Source organism: Mytilus trossulus, chromosome 7 (assembly GCF_036588685.1).
Source record: "Mytilus trossulus isolate FHL-02 chromosome 7, PNRI_Mtr1.1.1.hap1, whole genome shotgun sequence".
Classification (NCBI taxonomy): domain Eukaryota; kingdom Metazoa; phylum Mollusca; class Bivalvia; order Mytilida; family Mytilidae; genus Mytilus; species Mytilus trossulus.
Genome location: NC_086379.1, coordinates 82,734,231 through 82,755,724, shown reverse-complemented (window position 1 = coordinate 82,755,724; position 21,494 = coordinate 82,734,231). Strand labels below are relative to the sequence as shown.

Below are 21,494 nucleotides of genomic sequence, written 5' to 3'. Positions count from 1 at the left end.
TTTTGCAACGACAATTGGGACATTTTCAATGTCATCAATGACACAGATATTACACTACGGTCAACCAAATCAAAATGGCGGCCGGAAAACCGTTGATTTTTTTTTGAAATTACATCATACGTTAATCTTGAAGGTCATTCATTAGGAAAGGTTAATCAATACACCAGCTGTTTATTAGACAATTGCTACCGTATTCTTTTCATTAAAACATTTGGAGAAATAAAATATACATAAACTTATCATCAACGTCGCCCCCTTGTCAAAAACGTAATAATAAATCTATAAGAATAATTGATTTATGAGAGTACAATTTATTAGCTATTTCAACAAATCTAGACTCAGATTAACGATTTGTCTTTGTTAATTTGTCTCAATGAAATACCATTGTAGCTGAGCTGAAGTGTTTGTAAAATCAACAACACTTACAATATCAAGAATGAAATAGCAATTCTACCTGCAACATATTTATAAGAAACAGAAATAAAGGGACAAAACTCAAATAAGTTAAATAGTATCATAAAATGTTTTACCTACTTTTATCCAAGCGTTCCTAATGACTCGTTCTTTGAAATGCACGTCTTGTTTTACAAAATTTCAATCATGTTATTTATCTCCCAAGTATGTTAAAAATTCTTACTTATACCCTTTTCAGTTATTTGCATTGCAACGTAATTAAAAGGACGATCAAGGTGCTGAATAACCAGATAAAGCTTTTATTGTTTAAATCATTAGAAATATTCCTAGGAATAACAAGAAAGCAACAACAACGACACGACATGAATATGACAGCATAAAGTCTCCAACAATATCGGTTATCAGACAACATATCATAGTCTACAAATATTGTAAACAAATTATGCATATATACCACCAAAGATCTGCAATCGCAAATAAAAAAAATACATCAAAATATGAATGATAAAATTTCATGAATAACCTCTATACAATGCGTGCTTTCATTATGTGATCATAAATGGTACCCATTAGATACAGGTCTTGGTAAGATTTATTCAAAGTTCAAATTTGAAGTTGGTAAGAAAGCACGAAGGCGTTTTAAAGGCAACAGAAATTGATGACTACCCGATAAATTAACTTGACTAACAAAGATTTCTACCCTTCGCAAATGGTTTGCTTATTGAATACTTGTTGATCACTTGAACGTGTTTTGTAATATAATAATCATTCTTAAAAATATAACAATCACCTGTTTCTTTTAAATTTAACAGTTTCATAGTTTTGATATTAAAGCGAATTAATAGGTAGTACTAAATGATATTTTTAAGATTATTTCAAATGTAAGGATTTGCATACACGTTCTGCATATGAAACTATGATTTGCAAGGAAACGTTGTTGAAAATTACTTGTTAACGGTGACTTGCAAAAACTAAAATGACATAAATACTGAAATCAAAGTAAAATTGTAATCGGGAAGTCCCTTTTCAAATGACAAATTCCCAAACACATCACACGAATTCCTGACTTGGTAACGTATCCTTGGAGTTCAGTATTTTTGTTACTTTTTACAAGTCATTTCATAAGTCAGAAAATTTTAATTTTTTATTTTACTCGTGGTACAAAGAAAGTTTTGGTTAAACAGAATGTTATGTTTGAACACTCAAAATAGTTCGGGGAATTTTTTTTGGGTGAATTTAAAATAGTCTTAATTTTCCATTTTACATAACCACAGTGAACTTGCTATGTAATCAAATATGCATTAGAATCAATATTAAACATTTATGGTGTGATCTCGATCAGATCTGTTTCCTGGTTGTCTTGATGATGATAAAGTGTTTTAATTTTATTCACAAAATTTAAATATTTAATATTTTATATTATGTGACAAGGGTCAAATATAAGGAATTGCGAAATAATTTGACAAAAATTGATGATATATTGTTGTTTTTATCTTTATGATCTTAAATGTAAATATATAAAATGCTACAAGATCAATCAAATATTTAATTTTTTGATTAAAGTTGAAAACAAATTAAAGCATTATCAAAAACAATATTCATAACTTGTGTTGAAAACGACGGAAAAAAAAAGAAAATAAAAAAATTGAGTTATACCACACATCTGAAAGAACATGTCATTTAAAATGGAGATAATCTTGGTGTATATTGATCAAAGAATAGGGAAATTTGTTTCAACTGTTATATCAGGCACAAGAGAAATAAAATATAAGAGTGTGAAAAAAGTACTCTTTCAATAAAATTAAAGTCGGCATCTATTTCAACAAATGGAAAACATCAAAGCAATATGAATTATGTTAATCTTTGGTATAACGGTTCTTAACAGTGATGGAAGTAGACATGAAATATAACCCGTATTGACGTTACATAATTTGTTGTTAAAGTAAATATATTTCAAATAGGCAATAAATAATACAATCTAAACAAACTAAAACTGAAGTCATAATCAGAAAATTGAAGGCATAGTTCTGTTACGATTCAGCCACATGTATGAGACGTTAATGTCCGAGTGATCACGAATAGTCATTGTTATCCAGTCGATATAATGATGTATCTTTGTGTAGATACCTGGATACTGAGAATTACCACAGTCATATCCAAATGATACGATGCCAACTTGTACCCATTGGTCTCCCGACCTACAGACTAACGGTCCTCCTGAATCCCCCTTTAAAAAAGAATAATTTTAATTGATATTTCTAACATACATTATCAGTACATTAAAAATCAAAATATGGTTACATATGAATATATAACCTTTATGATTAATGGTATTAGGTAGAGTAACAAACAACCCAAAAGAAGACGTGCTTGTGGATATAAAACAGGTAAGATGTATGCCTAACATGAGACACTTAATTATTTATTTGTTAACGTCTTGTTATTGTTTACTATTGAGTTCATGGTTAAAAAGAGGGTATTTTTTTATCTTTTGTTCAATTTAGAAAAGATAATGAATTAAAATAAAAAATTCAAAGTACATCTCAAATCTAAAAAATAACATGTAAAACATCAAACTTATATTGTGTTGAACAATTCTTGTCACAGCCTTCTCTCGACGCGATATAACCTTTCTGTGCTGATGCGACGTAAATCAATCAGTAATCAATCAATTACAGCCGTCGCAATGCAACATTAAATGCACATGTTGTCGTGAACTTAAATTGGTGAGGTAAGGTCTTTTTATTGATATGTATCGTTAACATTTACCATTTCCCGTGAACTGAAATTGGTGAAGTAAGGTCTTTTTATTGATATCTATCGTTAATATTTAACATTTCTCGTGAACTGAAATTGGTGAAATAAGGTCTTTTAATTGATATCTATCATTAATATTTAACATTTCTCGTGAACTGAAATTGGTGAACTAAGGTCTTTTTATTGATATCTCTCGTTAATATTTAACATTTCTCGTGAACTGAAATTGGTGAAGTAAGGTCTTTTTATTGATATGTATCGTTAACATTTCTTACCCGACATGAATCGTTTCCGTCGCCGTCTGCAGTGGCACAAATGACAGATGATTCTATAGAGACTGCAGACTTGGCATAGTGACCATCAGGAAGTGAACTGTATCTACGATGACATTCATCAGGTGGTAAAATTGGAATTCTTGCGTGTAGGGGGAGCTTTACACCTTTGCCAACTAAAATGTATTAATTGTTTTTGTTTAAAATGTGTCCATTTTAAATTAAACATCTTTGACTGTTTGGTCCTCAATACTCTTTAACGTCGTACTTTGTTGGGCCTTTTCAATTTTGTTTTAGATATATTCGAGCGTCACTGATCAGTCTTTTGAAGACGAAGCGCACGTCTGGCACAAATACAAAATTTCAATCCTGATATATATTATGAGTTTATGAATGTTTTTTTATCATTATCGTGTCCTTTTTTTTATTTAAACTGATGCATAATATCTACGTATCTGAAGTTTTTGTTTGACTTAAATAACGATGTCACTGGTAAAGCAGGACATGACTACTGTGTCGATCCCCTTCGAAATTGACAGTTGTTTTCCATTCTTTCTGTTGGTTTATATCGTTATTTGTTTCGCTCAGTTTGTTATGGATTTCCCCTTTTTGGATTTAATTTGAAGTTTGGTATTTTAGTTGTTACATTATTTTTAATACAATTCCATAAATCAAATAATTCCAGGTCGAACTGATATTGAGAGCCCAGGTGGTCGTGTGGTCCAGCGGGACGGCTGCAGTGCAGGCGATTTGGTGTCACGATATCACAGTAGCATGGGTTCGAATCCCGGCGAGGGAAGAACAAAAAAATTGCGAAATCAAATTTACAGATCTAACATTGTTGGGTTGATGTTAAGACGAGTTGTATATACATATTGTACACAGCCATGTATCACCATCATTGATGGCGATCCGATGGATACATATATATATAAGTACGTCTGAGTCAGTGACAACTCTACAACAGATGTATCCATCGGATCGCCATCAATGAAGGATCTTTTTAAATCAAGTTTGCCCGTTTCCAAATATTTTATATCTTGACCGCAAACACCGCATCTTGAATCTCCGCAAGATTTTATTTCAAAGTCACTAGAATGTCATTTTCAATTTAGACTTGTTTATATATATACAGAGATGTTTTCTTACCCACAGTATGTTGTCCCCATCCTGCTGCTACACAAGGTGTCCCTGGTGGAAAGGAATCATAGGCGTCTAAGCACACAATATTCACATAGTCAGTCATTATTGCAGGGGATTTTAATTTCAGCAAAGCAATATCTTGTAAGATTGGTTTGTCCACTAAAATAAAATATAGATAACATATCATTGTATATTCAGTTTTGATTGAGAAGGTACATAGTAGTTTTAATATTTATTCAATGTTGATAAAAGTGAGATTCTTTATTTACGGATTCCGTAGTTTCAGCTATTAATTTGAATATTTGTTTATATGCGATATTTAACCACCATTTATAACGATTCGAAACTGCTACAGAAACATTTGAATAGTAGTAATTTGACGAAAAACAGATGTGCACTTACCGCCGATGCTAAATGTGTTATGTTTGATGATGTAATCAATCTGTATGATCTGTTCTGTCCCGTCATATCCGGTCTGGCTGTGTTCTCCAACAACCGCCTGCCAGTTTAGAGGACTAGACGAACCTGGTGCTACACGTTCACTGACAAACATTAATTACAAGTATATAGTATTATACGGAGATTACATTGATAAAGGCATATATGATTCAATTTTTGTTCCCTTTTAGAGATGTAAGATAACAAATTCATTAAACTAAACTTTAGAATATAAACTTACGTTCCTCTCTTATGCCACACTTTAGAAGAAAGAAAACTATTCATGTATAAACAAAGATTGAATTTATGTTCAGGTTCTGATTTTAATATCTTTGTCTCAAAATTCATTAAACCTCTACAAAACTCACTGGTATCTTTTGAGGTATAATTTTATACTGAAATTAGTGGCAAAAGAATGTTTTAAACAACTAACAAATAAACTATAGCTCGAAACTATATACAGTAGATCCCAAATTTAATGATTTTTTTTTCAAACATGACAAAACATCGCTTGTTTTTTTTTCTTTCTGTCAATGAAAGTGCACCAAAAGCAATGCAATAATAAATTACCTACTCAAAACAGTGTGCTGCTGACAGGACCCATTCTGGGTGAATCAGAGAGGCCCCACAAAGGTGTGGATATCCAGAATTGTTTGAAAAGGAATGAAATCCCATGAAATGTAGCGACACCAGCCATGGCCACTCACCCGGTACAGAATGGATTCCTCCAATCACACGTTTCTGTCGAATATCATGGTGATAGCGAGATGTTCCACATCTGTCTAGTGGTTCTATTGTAAAAAGTAAAATCAAAATTAAGTAAAACATTGGGTCAATGATACTTTGAGCCTCTAGCGATATTAAAAAATAAAATATTACTTTCATCAACAATAATCGACTGTTTATAAAGAAAATTTGTCCAGTTTTCTAGTTGTTTATGATGCACAAATAACGTTTAAACTGAACATGAATATCGGAACCTGACAATAGATTCCATAAAAAAAGTGTCCATAGCTATTTTACATCATAATATTTTGCAAATTATAAACATGATAAAAAAGAAAGTCTAAATTAATTTAATTTGATTAGCAAGTTCTTAATGGATTAATGATGTTTAAAAACCAGTACACACACAACTCTTGCCTCTAGTTAGAATGAAAATGAGGTGGAAATTTATAAGTCCAGCTAAGCCATACGAAGATGTCTCTTTAACATTGGTAAAGTAGTCGAATGACAGACTTCCAAAAGCTAATATTTCTAACCCTTTCCGACTGGGGAATGCTATGGGTATCTGTTTCCATGTACAGATTTGTTAAGTCCATTGACAAAGCTTTGTCAGTTTCTACAACATAATTTGATTAGCCAGGAAATTTTTTTGTGAGGATTTTCTTATCACATCGATATCAATGCTAAAAGTTTAGAAAAACAAATTTAGCCATCTGCATTTCAATATAAGTGAATTAACTAAATATCCAATTACTGCTTTAAGATGCTCATAGCACGATTTCAGATTCCCAAATGTGAAATTGTCATTTCTATGTAGTAACAACATTCTAAATAGAACTTGTTTAGAATCGAAGGTGTAAACTATCAACTTACCATCTCTGTTAAATATGCCTGAAAAAAATACATGTTTTGTTACAATTGAAATAATAAATATAGTAATTTAAAGATAAATTACAGCCTAGGCATTTAGACTCCAGTTGATTATTGTCTCATTGGCAGTCCTAGCATATCACCTTATGTTTAGATCTTTCGCACGTATTGTACCTTACGTAGATTGTTTAAGTGAATAAATAAACTCATCATAGATACCAGGATTGAAATGTTATATTTACGCCAGGCGCACGTTTCGTCTACAAAAAACTCATCAATAACACTCGAATCAAAAAATGTTAAAAAGCCAAAATAAAGAATAATGTTGAATGTAAGAGTTGAGATCACCCCCATTTTTCGGGGGGGGGGGGGGGTTGCAAAGTCTTTAGTTTTCTATGTTGTGTCATGTGTACTATTATTTGTCTGTTTGTCTTTTTCATTTTAGCCATGTCGTTGTCAGTTAATTTTCGATCAGTGAGTTTGACTGTCTGGTATCTTTTGCCCCACTTTTACAGTTTTGGAATAGTATTTTAAATTTGTGTTGACTTTGTGAATAACATAATTGATGGCTAGTTTTGTTTCCTTCAATAAGAATAACTAATAAAATTGAGAATGATCGAAACGGGAAATGTGTCAAAGTGACAACAACCTGGCATATAAACAAAAGGCACAATCCACCAATGGGTCTACCACACAATGAGAAAATCCTGCAATCTTTTAAAAAACTGAATTAAAACTTACGACATCCACTGAGGTAGACATGAAAACCCGTTGTATCAGAAGCATTTCTGTTCCCAGCACTGATTCGTAGACACATTGCTCTGATAGGATGTAAACTGAGATCTACCATAATCTCATGGCCATAAAAGGAATGGAATATCTAAAACAGCAATTATATATTATACACAGACTATAGACGGAGATCATCCACAATCTCATGACCATAAAATGAATGGAATTTCTAAAACAGGAAGTATATATTATACACAGACTATAGACGGAGATCTACCACAATATCATGACCATAAAAGGAATGTAATATCTAAAACAGCAAGTACATATTATACACAGACTATAGGTGGAGATCTACTATAAACGCATGAACATATAAAAGTGAATGGAATATCTAAAACTGGAAGTACATATATGTAATACACAGGCTCTAGACGAAGATATACTTCACTCGTGATTCTAATATGAATGAATTATTCAAAACCGGAAGAATATGTACACAGGCTGTAGACGGGTATATACTACAATCTCATGCTTCTTAAATTAATGAAATATCAATACCGAAAGTACATATATGTCATTTACAGGATGCAAACGGAGATTTACTACGATTTCATGGCCATACAAATAATGGAATATTTAAAACCGGAAGTACATGTACCATATACAGGATCTAGCCGGAGATGAACTACAGTATCATGATTATAAAATGAATGAAATATCTAAATCCAGAAGAACATATGTGTTATACAGAGGCTATAGACGGAGATCTACTACAATCTCATGACCATGCAATGAATGGAATATCTTAAACCGGAAGTGCATTTGTATTTTAAAAAAGATTAAGACTTAGAACGACAACAGTCGGCTGGCCTGATATTTGAATCCGGAAGTACACTGACTCGTAGACCCATTTGTCCGACAAGATGAAATAGTAGAAAATATAGACTACAACAGCAGCTTACTTTAGGTCTGCCATTTTCTGCGATAAGTTTATAATCTGTACATGTTCTGCTGTATGATATGATGTATCCATGGTCATTTACGACACCCGGAAGTATAGATAACGCCATGACGATCTGTTCTGATTGGAACTTGGTCTCAAATTCACCCGTCCTACGATTTATATACCACAATGGACGTAGCGGTTCAGCACATTTCCTGGCAACTATCAAAAATAAAACATATATTTTTATTATTTGATTATATACACTTCAGTAAAATAAAAGAAATGCGACTAAAACTTTAACGTCAATAAAGTTTTCAGTAAGTTTTAATAATTTCAGACTGCCATTCATCCCTTTATTTATACTTGTGCTCTTTCCCCTTTGAAATCCTGTATTTGCAAACGAGAATATCAAAGGAAAAAGTATGTTGAATTCTAAAAAGCCAAAGTGTTGAAAAAACGTAATGATTTTTTTTCTTTAGAAAACAAATTAAAATGGCCACATCAAACTTTAGAGATAAACTGCAAAAAGAAACAACTTTTTGGCAAGACGTTTGAGAATGTATTATTATTATTAAGTATCTACAAGCGTTTTTTTTTAAATTATTCTTAAATCATTCATAAATTATTAAGAATGGGGAAAGCATTCTCCGACGTCTTGCTAAGTTTTTAACGTAAACTCACCACAACCATATACCTCCATTTGCATAGCTGTTGTATCGCCGTGACGAGTAACTGGTATTACACGTATACATTTGGCAGTAAACACGCGGTCAAAAAATATAACTGACAGCGAGTTTCCATCAACATTTCCAGGGAATATCTGAAAAGTATATCATATTATTGAATATAAGTTATTTGTGCAGACTATTTGCGGAACTTCTCGCTACATTGAAGACCTGTTGGTGACCTTCTACCGTTGTTTTTTTATTTGGTCGGGTTGTTGTCTCTTTGACACATTCTCCATTTCCATTCTCAATTTAATTATGTTTTTATGTTTGATTAAATGGCACATAAATGTAATATTATAGGTGTGTTAGGAAACGGGGCAGTGTAACGAAGTATCTCCAAAAATGCGAATTGAAATGTAAAGCAGTAAAAAGTTTAAGCATATTTCTTTATATTTGAAATTGAAGAACATCTAGTAGATGAGACATGGATGTCCTCTGTTTCCTATTATATAAGAACACGACAGAGTTTAGCATAGGAATACTAGATACAACCTATATTACAATATACGTCATGCAATACAGGTTTCAATCATGCAATTTTGAAAAAAACAAATCGTGTTCATTATTGAAATAAGGAGACAATGGGACAACTATCCACTAAAGTTTAAATGAAGTGGATCAAAGCATTGTATTTTTGAAAGTTGCATACAAAAATAAATTGATTAAAAAAATGTATCAAGTTAAATATTTGTAGTATTTAAATGTCTGCTCTTCTGTATGAAAATACTTACCATATACTGATCATCACTAAAGGGAATAAATATATCACAATCTAAACTGTAAGTTACGTAAAGGGAGGTAACCCAAAGGGAATGTTTCAAATCTCCTTGAATTGCCAATCCTGAGACGAGTATTGGTTCAAACATACGAACCTATAATATAAAGATTGTTTACAAATTACAATATTCTTGATTAAATAATGCTGATACAAGTATGGGTTATTCAAATGATGTCACATGATTATTTCACATCTTTTTCGCAATTAGTTTTTCATAATCATAATGAAGTTTGTTTCATATACATTATCATTTCACATATTCTGATACAATTATATTCCTAAGTTCGTTTGATTTTAAATTCCATTTGATGGGACCTGTTATGACCTGAAGTGCGTTTAAAACTTGTTCAAAAATGTATATACACGAGTCCTTTTTCATGCTTTCACCCCCGGAAAGTTATATTAAATGTTTATGATACTAACTGTTGACTATAGTCTCGGTTAATTAGCCGATGATTGTAAGGTCTTTTATATCCAGAAATAAAATGCTCTGTACCATATCTATTAAATTAGCAGTAGTACATCAATTTCATTATATATAACTGCGAGTCGACATAATACTTATAAAAAATATCACACAAAGAATCAAAGATAGATATTTGGGAGACGACAATTGCTTGTAATAAACTGGAATCAGCTTGTATTACGCCACACTTAATGAACGTAGTAGTCAGTGGCCAACCAGCATATGCTTTTAACATAATGGTATATACTGAAATGTAGCAAACACATTTTTAAATGAACAAATTAAATTGGAAACGTGTAGAAAAATCTAATTGTATTTTCGTTTTCTTACTTGTATATGTATGCAAGAGAAAAGAACGTGAAATGGTATTAATTGCCGTTATTTACATAATCTGTATTAAAATATTTAAACGTATACATGTAATGTACTTCACATTAAGTTTAACCACATCACCCGCAAGAAATGACCCTGCAACATTAGCTCCGGTAAATAACGGATTTTTTGCCTAATAAATCACACATGGTACATGTAACATCATGTTTGTTCAGTAAGTTGACGGATTTTCTTTTAACTTTTAAAGGTTACAAAGCCTTGAATAATCAAAAGAACAATTTTCAAAAGCCATTATGCGAGGGTCTGAATGGAGTTTCCGGTATAGAGTAAAATTAGCAAAAAGTGCAGAATAATTGGCAAAAAGTATAAAGAATGGGAAAAATAGGACAGAAAATAAAGCTAAGAATAATGGAGTCCTGAAATATGAAGAATAGAGAATAAATGGCAACAACTGTAAATAAAAAACTCCAACAACAAAAAGGTAAAGAATATATAAATGAAGAAACCGCCATCAGACCCTCTTACATCAGTCAAGACATGTTATGTTTCTTTCTATAGAGCACGTGCATGACATTCGATCATTTTGTTTATCCTTCGGTCGTTATCCGAACTACACTTAGTCAAAAGGGGTAGGCGGTGAGTATAAAAAAAGTTAAACTTCGCCACATAATCCCAAGTCATCTATATCGTCAGTTATGAAATTTCTGGTTTTTGATTTTGTAAAATGTGGTATGCAAAGTAGATCTTTGATAGCTTCTCTACTATTTATTTGCAAAATTATTTCAACTCGATACGATTTAAAGTTTAACAATAAAAACAAATGGATCAATATAAACCAATTTAATATAATTAAATTAAAAGTTTCATGTCGATGGCAAATTTTATTGAAAATATACGAAGAACGAAGAACATACATCCGTATTCAGTGAAAGACAATTTATGAATTTCAAGACAGCCATGTGACGAGCGTGTATTTTTTTTTTTTTGGTATACATTTTACATCATTATATAAGATAGTGTGCTTTTACACGTGATCACTTTTAATGTAGAATATCCTACATCAGAATAAATGATCTCGGAGGTTATTTCTTCGCTAGACTTTAACAAAACGTGACAAAAAAATCCTGTAAATGTTAAGTCCTTAATACTTTTCTGGGTCGCTTCAGATTTAAATTAGTCAAATAACTCTGAATATCCCATTCGCATGCTACATGTTTACATAACTATATATATATATAGGTACAGACAAAAGTAGAACAACTGCAGTTATAGAACTTTATGATAAGGGTAACATTTTTGGTAGGATACAGAGGTGTATTTAAGGGGCATCTCTGGCACCTTTCGTGGGGAAAATTTGGTTGATCATTTAGGGAACTACTGGAGCGGGTCCCTCTTATTAAATTTAGTGTCCCCCTTAATAAAATGTTCATGGTCCGCTGAGATACATATATATTCGAAATTTGTTTGACATGTACACGTATAAAAATTGCGATTTTTATCCAACGCAATCATAGGTTTGAACGTAGTTTTCAATTTAGACTCGTTTATATTTTTTGTTTGGGCATGTATCATATTTTCCCTCCGGTTTATATGATCCGTTCATCCTATATTGACTCTTAAATTCAAGAGTCAATCTAAAATTGAGAGTAAATTATATGGCCTTCCAAATACCGTTTCGATCCCTAACATCACTGAAGCTTCAAGAGACATATATCGTCGAAATCTAGATCTGGTGTACTAAAGAAATATTGACACCGAATGTTTGTGGCACAACATCGTGGCCACAAGTTAACAAAAAAAAATTTCTGTGACGTATTAAATTTATATTAAGATCTATTTTGTTACATCTTGTGATCAATTTTATTGGGCAATCGCCAATGGCAGTCAACAGGGTTAAAGAACATCAGTTGTTCGACCTGTTAGTCAAATGCGTTTTGTTTAAATATACTTTTCCACTTTTTTGGTCTTTTGGAAAATGTTGTTTGTGCTGTTTTTAGACCCTTCTACAACGAAATTTGTTTGACATGCACACGTATAAAAATTGCGGTTTTTATCCAACGCAATCATAGGTTTGAACGTAGTTTTTAATTTAGACTCGTATTCCATTCTTTTGTAACATTTTAAGTTTTAACAGCAGTACAATGAGGAATGGATCCACGGTTAGGAAAAGGAGAAGTTATTTAAAAAAAATGATAGAAATTTTAAGCCTTGGCAAATATTTATTTTTAAGGATTTGGTTTGCCGCAACAAAAAAAAACGAGTAAGATGATCCGTTTTTTATTTCCATTTTTGGAGCGCATTATGAAAGTATTTGGATGCTTTATTTTGAAATCGTTAATTTTTTTTTATCAACTAACACAAAGTTTTTTTCCATGTATAATCCTAACAAAATCTCACAATGTTGCACAACCTGTAGTATGAAAAAAGGCTCATTGACTCTGCTTTGATTAGTATTTTTTGCTAGATATACAGTAGTTCATTCGCTTCTGGAGTGTATAAATGAGTAAATTTGTAGTGCGTTGATTACTCTTTTATTTGTTTATAAAAATCTAAGCCTTCTAATTTCTAAGAAAAGCATGAATCTGAGGTAATCATGGCATTTCGCTCATAAAATAGTAGACAGCAATTTGAAAAACAATCGTCTTCAAGTGTGTAACGTTAGGTGACACAAGTACCGTGCGTCGTTTCATTTTTTTTTTAAATAGTATGATACACAATAGTTTGACAAAGTATAAACATAATCTTTGGTTTTAAATTCAGATCTATCTAATCAACCTTAAAGGGGCAAGTTTGATAAAAAAAAATAATACAGGTTATATAAATGTTAGAGCAATTTCTTTGTTTAAAACAAATGACAATTTCCACCTGTATGACGTATTTTGATTCATAAAAACTATAACATATAGTTGTCAGTAAGGTGATAAACAGATGATGGCCCATTAATAGACAAATTAATGTGATGGTTTATAGTTCAAGTCAAGCATCTTATACAGGTAAAAAAAAGTTTGTCCTTAGATTACTACAAGCAGGGTTTTTGAGTATCAATCCTGTTAACTTGTGCACAAAAGTATAGTAAAACACAACTGTTTCTTCCCTCATATAAATAGTTGAATCTGCATTTATATTTGGTTACATAATGTAATTCACGTTAACATATATTCAATCCTTTACTGAACATTTCATTTCTTGTTTTCCAATTGAAATGTGAGAGTGTCAACCTACTGATAGTACTACTGATTGCAACTTTAAAATTATGGGGTCTTAATGTTATGCTTTGTTGTAAAATTGTGGCAAGCCCATGTCCGATATAACTTATTCTGAGGGTTTGAACTGTTAGCGATTTTTTTTTTAACTATAAAGATATTTCTTTTACAACCTGGTGGCATCGTTAATGGTAGCTGAGCATGTCCCAATTCTACAGGTCTTAGTTTCTCTCAGTCCCTAGTCCAGTGGATTATTGTCTTACTTTTAATTACGGTCGTAGCTTACATATTTACCTGTACAAAAGTGGCGCTACCTAGTCCTGTGGCATACCAGGATGTGGGACTATGTAGTCTGGTGTTGGTGGCATTACCTTCGGTGGCACTGACAACATATCTTACTAAGTGGCGCTTTGATAAATATGTTAACCCTAGAGGTTTCTGGCAGGATGTATCTTCGTTCTGTTTTTGAAAACGCTGTAAGATTAAAAAATGTAATTAATAGTTAGTGAAAACTAATATTGCATAGATAAATTAAATTCTTTCAAGGAAAGGCGAATGATACCAAAGGGACATTTAGACTCATGAGTCGGAAAGAAACGGACAACGCTATGGTTATCATTCCTTTAACAAATGTTTAAAGTAAAACAAAACTTAGAAGTTAACAATTATCATACGTCCATTCTGAATAAGTTAGAATAGCATGTATGAATTAAATTCTTTAAAAGACGGGCAAAAAATGACAAAGGTACATTCAAACTCGTGAGTCGGATATAAACTGACAATGCATTTCTTCAATTTCAGTTAAAAGTAGAACATATCTTTGAAGTTTACAATTACTAAAGTATTACTTGATATATGACCGTACGTCCTCAGATAAGTTAGAACAGTACAGGAGTGAGTCATGGATTATTTGCATGCATAGACTGATGTATAACGTTTAGGTTAACGTTTTAGAGTTCACTTATAATTCATAAGAATTTATGGTAAACTTTTACATATTTCAGTGAAGTCAGATGTAAATTCGACAACGTAAAACCGTTGTAACAAATAAAAGCGATGTATAGTATTTTCTATCAGTAAATACACATTTTGTATATTCCACTACAAGCAGTAATGGTAACAAGGCCTTAAGATAACAACTGTAAACACGGGATTTGGTCGCACTTTAATAGGGTTTTGCTTATAACATTGTTAATATGTATCTGACAATGAACTGCTACAGAACTGTAAAAATGGTTGTTGGCACTGTAAAAAGGTTGTGTTTATTACGCAACTTTTTATTCGGATACCCTAAAAAGAATCTAAATATAGATTCATAAAAGATCTGTGAAACTTTTCATCTGAAATTTACATCAACCTTAAAAAAAGATATGTCTCAATATTTTGTTTGAATTTGAAAATTTAAATGTAATTCATTTGACCAAGCTTATATTCAAAATACACCAAAATTTCACGTGAAAAAAATATCATGTGATTTTTACGTTCAAATCACGTGAGTGTTACATGAGATTTGCGTGAAACTCACATGAACTGATGTCACGTAAGTTTCACGTAAGATTTACCTGAAGCCATTATGTTTGAAGCACAGACTGTGAACAAGAAAAGCACCAATCAGTTGTTTTTATCTTTGAATCAGCTAACTATTGTACGACTGTCATGTAGGTTCACAAATAAATCTTTGCACTTGTGACCACGCTTACATGTTGATCAAGCGGTAGTGTAGAGGAGATGTAATATGTTTGACAATGAGACAACTATCCAACAAAGGTCAAATAAGGTTGACGTAAGCTATTATAGGCGAACCATACGGCCTTCAACAATGAAATAGATCGGCTATAAATGACCCCTACATGAAAAAGGTAAACAATCCAATGGGAAAAACTAAATGTTTAATATAATTATAACAAAACAATAAACAAAAAACAAATATGACAGACAACGACAGCCACTGAACTACAGACTCCTGACTTGAGACATATAGAATTTGGAAAGGTAAAACATGTTTGAAGGTGCAAACCCTCCAACTAACCTGGGACAGTGTTGTAACAGTATGTTATAATCCAAAAAATCAATATTTATACCAATGATAACAATATTCAAGAATCTACTTACAATGCTGATTCGGTATCTTCTTAGAATAATGTTATTGAAAGATTGGTAAGTTTTCCTGGATCGTATTTAAATTTCCAGATTCGGTAAACAACATCACCATAAGAATAAGAATATTCTATAGTATTCTGTTAGAAATATAGTCAAACTTGCAAACGGAAATTTTTAATCTATAGAAGAACTAGTAAAAGTTCCAATTTATTTGTGGTCACGTTCGAATTTTTTGGAGAAAAAAAGGAGAAAAAAATTTGAACGTGACTACAAATTAAGTACATGTATAACAATCAAACCCATACCATCCTCTACTTGGTGGGGAGGTGGCTGGATTGTTATACTTGGCAAACTTAACAAATCTTTAAATTCCTCTCCTTCTTTAAATCACATTAATCTGCATATTTTCCGATGTTTTCTAACATTGATAAGACAAAATCATTTCCGATGACCCTTGAACTATAAGAGCTTGAACCAGCAGTAACGATCATATATTTTTTTTATAAAAGTTATCTTATTCCATACACCTAAACAATACAAAAACACAAAATGTGCAATGCATGTGTAATCATATGGTCAAAAATGAAATGTAAAATTATGAAAAGCTAAATAAAATTAATTATACTGGATAAATATTATTAGTCTGTCATTATCATTTTGAGCAATTTTCTTTATAATTAAAAATAACAAGAGCAAACAAAACTAACAAGAATATTAAAAGAGCAAACCACAGAACAAAAAGATTTATAAGTATGAAGCAAACGAAACAAAATAAATAAGATGGCTTACTTATGTCATGAGTTGCTTTTTTGTTTGATTTGTAAAAATAATCGCAATAATCAAATCGTTGGTTTTTCGTTTGAATAAGTTTACATTTTGCCATGCGGGGGCCTTCTTTGTGTAGGTTTTGTTTGTTTTTGAAGGTCATTTGGTGACCTACCGTTATTCGCGTTTACATTCTCCGCATTTGAAATCTGGTGGATAATGTTGTCATCGAAATTAAGGAATATCGCCTTAGTTTATGATAAAATAAGATATCTTTTTAAAAGATATCACGTTATGGTTAATTTCAGAGATTTTTGACATCGTATTCGTCTTGAGAAAAAAAATCCTTTTCCCTTTCCCTAAATTTTCTATATCCTATAGTATAATCGATTTTCAAATTTTTTTTATTTTTTTTCTTCTTACTTTTAGCTGTAATTGCATATGCATTAGTTTGTATTGTCTCTCGTTTGTTAAATCGATATTACCGAAACTTTTTGTTCTACTAAAATGACTGAGTATAAAAGCGATTATAAAATAAACACATCCAATCTCCCAAATGCAATAAAAATCATGATTTGAATATATTCTTTACTGTCGTCATGAATAGTGTAGATTTATTAAAATATAGTTCAATAAATACATTCATTTGATATTGGAATGTGATTTATATTTCATTGTTTACAGTTAATGTCAAGTCAATATAAAAATTTCTAATAAACAGACCTGAAACGTTTATTTAAAATTCAAAATTTTGCATTTGAAAAGTACTAAGTAACAGTCAAGGGATAGTTTCCTTTTTAAAAATGAAAATGTGGGATTTAGGGGGAGTGCCTATAAAAAGGGGGATCCAGCTATTTTTGGTTATTTTTACGTAAATAAGAAATAAGCGTAGAAACGAAGTCCCCCCTTTTTTGGTACACATTGTGTTATAAGTAAGGTTTTAGGGAATAATCATTTTACATGTAACTATAATATTTTTATAAATGAGATATTAGTAAATGATGTTAAGTTATGTAATATCTGTCCTGACAGAATGGTTGGAGGGCATGATAAACAAATAATTATAATATGGCCTGTTTATGGACAAATTAATATTCTTACCTTAGAGAAAGGATATGAATGTATCCGTACACAAATCTGTAGTAAAATAAAGGCCTGGAAGATTAGTCCCATGATCAGAGGCCACTAGAGTCGACTTCCTCCATATCTGGTATGGAGGTTATTTAGGAACATAACATCCAAATCTTTTTTTTTAGTGTTCTGGCCTGGTCTTTAATTGATAATACATGGAAAATAATGGATTACGGGGAAGTTAACAACGGTTAATGTTGTTGTCCCGCGGCCATTTACACCATGTTACAGAACAGACGTTACTGTTATTCTCATTGGTTACTGCCATGTGTGAAGTGCAGTCATACATATACGGTGTCCTTCAGGATTTACGCTCTTTCAATCACAAGTCATATATATTATAAAACTTATATATGTTGTACATCAAATGCTATTCCACAGATCTCTACACACAAAGCATGTTCATATCATTAGGATTTATTATTTTATTTATACGATTGTTTGAGAATTACAGGCTTCAGGTAATTGACTAGATAATGAATTTATATCATTTACGTCAACGTGGTGGCGTATATATACGGTGTTGTATTTTTCATTAAAAAAAAGTATCAAAAAAAATACCTAATATCAAGATAAATTGAAAAAAGGTAGTCCATTAAAACTGGCAAAAATTAAAAGCTAGAGTTATGAACTAACCTTGAGCGAATGGAAAACAACTAAAATTGTACAGGCATTTTTCAAATGAAAATGGTGGGTTAAACCTGGTTGTTAAGCTATCGATACCACCCACTTGTAGTATGCCTCGTTCACACGAACATTTAATTCGAATTGAATTCGAATCGAATGCGAATCGAATTCGCTAATCGGGTTCACACACTCTTCTTCTTTAATTCGAATTGGCTAATTCGAATTACCCAATTCGAATTCGAATTAGAAATACGTTTTTGTTGATACGAATTAAAAGGTAACCACCCACTTGTATGACAATAAATGATTTTTTTTATAGTATCGTTATATTGACATAATTGGACGAGTAACCCAAAACAGACCTAAGAATAGTATATATGTTCCTGAACAGACCTGTATTAATGTGACAACAATTTGGATCAAGCAACCGAAACTGTTTAAAAATTCATGACAGACATACAACACAACTGACTAAAAGTTCAGGCAAACATACAAATAAATCTAACAGTCATAAAATTTGCGAACTAAACTTTTACATGTGTTGACATGAATATCCATAATGTGGTCATTTTCATAAATTTTCTGTTTACCAAACTTTGAATTTTTCGAAAAACTAAGGATTTTCTTTTCCCAGGCAAAGATAACCTTAGCCGTATTTGGCACATTTTTTTGGAATTTTGGATCCTTAATGCTCTTCAACTTTGTATTTGTTTTGCTTTATAAATATTTTGATATGAGCGTCACTGATGAGTCTTATGTAGACGAAACGCGCGTCTGGCGTACTTAACTATAATCCTGGTACCTTTGATAACTATTTTAAAACTCTTATAATATCATATTTGTAATTTGGCTTGTTTGTACAACTTCATTATGTGTGTTAGTGTCTACGTTCGTTGGAGTCCTAATATATTGCAAGTACTCCCGTTGTATAAGGTTAAATGTTCATAAATGTCCAGCTAATTTTTGTTCTTAACTAAATTATGAACAGTTGGTGTCCGTCACGTTTTGAGTTGTATATGTATCGTCAGATTAAAAATACTAGCTTTTCGTAAGTCTCATTCTAAATTCATGATATGAAAAGGGTCACCAAATTGATTTCTTGATTTACCTTTATTTGAAGTCCCCCATACATTTGCATTTCAATGCCAAGATATTTTAAATGCGTGAATACACGATGAGCTATATGACTTTTAAAAAGGCACATACACATAAAAGTCTAGTTCTCCTGCGTTCATCTTTGTTGAGGTACCGGTAGAATGATTGATTGCCAAGAGATGCATGCTTAGTATGAAAATAGAAATTCAATTCAAGTTTATTTCATCAATTAAAGAAACAGAGAAAAGGGGCACACGGACGATTTTCAAAAAGGCTCAGTCTGAAAAGTACTTTAAGTTAGGTAGTTTAATATACGACATTTGATTAACAAAATCGAATACTTGCAAAGCCATCATTATTCACAAAACACACTGACATATATTCATTTTATAAATATGTATATACATGCTAAATATGATGATAGATATAGGAAGATGTGGTGTGAGTGCCAATGAGACAACTCTCCATCCAAATAACAATTTAAAAAGTAACCTTTTTATTCTATTTCATTATTGGGGTGCTGTCTAATTGACATACACACTACAGTTTCTTGTATATATTCATATACAAGATCAAAATGTTCAAATATAGTTATGAAATTGATTTATACTAAAAGTAATAGGGGTAATAAATTACAAGATTGACACTCTTCACTGAAATACATCAAAAATATAATACATATATATTAAAAAAAAACATATGATATATACGACACGCGTTTCTAGAACGTTAGACGAAACATGTTTCCGAAACAGCCTTGGTCATGTGATATACGAAACGTGCTTCTGTAGCAGCCTTAATCATATGATATACGACCCGTGCTTCTGGAGCAGCCTTAATCATGTGATATACGACCCGTGTTTCTGGAGCAACCTGTATCATGTGCTGTACGACAACAGCCTTGATCATGTGTTAAACGACAAGTTTTTCTAGAACGGTCTTGGTCAAAGGAAACATTCCTTTTTGGAACGGTAGTCCATTAGAAGAAGACCAGTTTGATACTATATGGACGCTTGCTGAATAAAAGTTTTTATCGCAATATAGCATTATATTTATATAGGGTTTTTGATTTGCAGTTGTCAAATAAACTTGAAATACAGGATACAACATATAAAGTAAACTACATCTCTCATCTTGTTTTACTTCAATAGATTGACAATGCGGGTCGGTTGAGATCAACAATTTACCACAAACGAGGTGATTTTAGCTTCCCTATTGTGTACTTTCCATTTCTTTGGAAGAACATAGCATCAGCACCTGCAGCCATATGGATTATATCTCACCCAGTCGATACGATCATCAAGAGCTAGAATTTACTATTATGATTTCCTTGATAGATACTAGTATTTGATGCTCACAAGGAAGTCATTGAACCAAGTTTTCAAAGGGCGCAAAGTTTAAATCATATCTTCAATATTTTACGGACGCCATCACTAGTTGATTTCCTATTTGGTTGACCTCTTTAGAATATAAAGTTTTTAAGGTGATATGATAATTCTGTGGTAACTACAATACTGTTATCTTTTCCTCGAATGTGACCTATCGAATAAGATTTACCACCGCGTTTTCTTTTTGTATATGACGGCAACACGACGGGTCTCACACGTGAAGCTGCATCGTCTTATCCTTCTGGAACACTTGAAATAACTCCTAGTGTTTTAAAGGGGTTGGTGTTGCTCTTGCCTTAGTTGTTGTATGTGTAATTCTTTGTTCATTTAGTTCTTTAATGCATGCCGCGTTGTTTATAACGGTAATAGTTCTGTCTATCCTTGTCACGTCAACACGTGTCTTAATTTAAACGTTTCACACTCGGTAAAGTTCAGTGAATTAACATGAACGGGGGTTAACAATTGTTTTAATATCTCAGAAATAGATGTGAGCTAGTCGATTAACAGTCTGCATTTAACATAAGAAACAAAACGGGTGTCATGTATTGAAAAGTGTCTGCGAAACCATTAGGAGCACGA

The 21,494-nt window shown here is 32.0% G+C and overlaps 1 protein-coding gene across 1 annotated transcript; it reads right to left on the bottom strand.

Annotated features, from left to right (window-relative positions):
* Window positions 1–291: 291 nt before the first annotated feature.
* Window positions 292–18,089, bottom strand: LOC134725996 (uncharacterized). Its single transcript, XM_063590345.1, has 12 exons — window positions 17,776–18,089; window positions 14,104–14,283; window positions 9,761–9,901; window positions 8,983–9,121; window positions 8,318–8,520; window positions 7,362–7,500; window positions 6,624–6,641; window positions 5,599–5,815; window positions 4,989–5,128; window positions 4,593–4,745; window positions 3,447–3,619; window positions 292–2,641 (listed from the first exon to the last, which is right to left on the bottom strand). The coding sequence occupies exons 1-12, from the start codon at window positions 17,845–17,847 to the stop codon at window positions 2,420–2,422; spliced, it is 1,797 nt and encodes a 598-aa protein (XP_063446415.1). The 5' UTR covers window positions 17,848–18,089; the 3' UTR covers window positions 292–2,419.
* Window positions 18,090–21,494: the final 3,405 nt, after the last annotated feature.

What these genes read in the sequence shown, in the direction of transcription:
- LOC134725996 (XM_063590345.1), bottom strand. Translation starts at nt 17,847, where the DNA reads ATGGGACTAATCTTCCAGGCCTTTATTTTACTACAGATTTGTGTACGG. An exon ending in GTAGCGCCACTTTTGTACAG is followed by an intron (nt 9,902 to 14,103) that starts GTAAATATGTAA and finishes TTTATATTATAG; the next exon opens with GTTCGTATGTTTGAACCAAT. An exon ending in TAACACATTTAGCATCGGCG is followed by an intron (nt 4,746 to 4,988) that starts GTAAGTGCACAT and finishes ATTTTATTTTAG; the next exon opens with TGGACAAACCAATCTTACAA.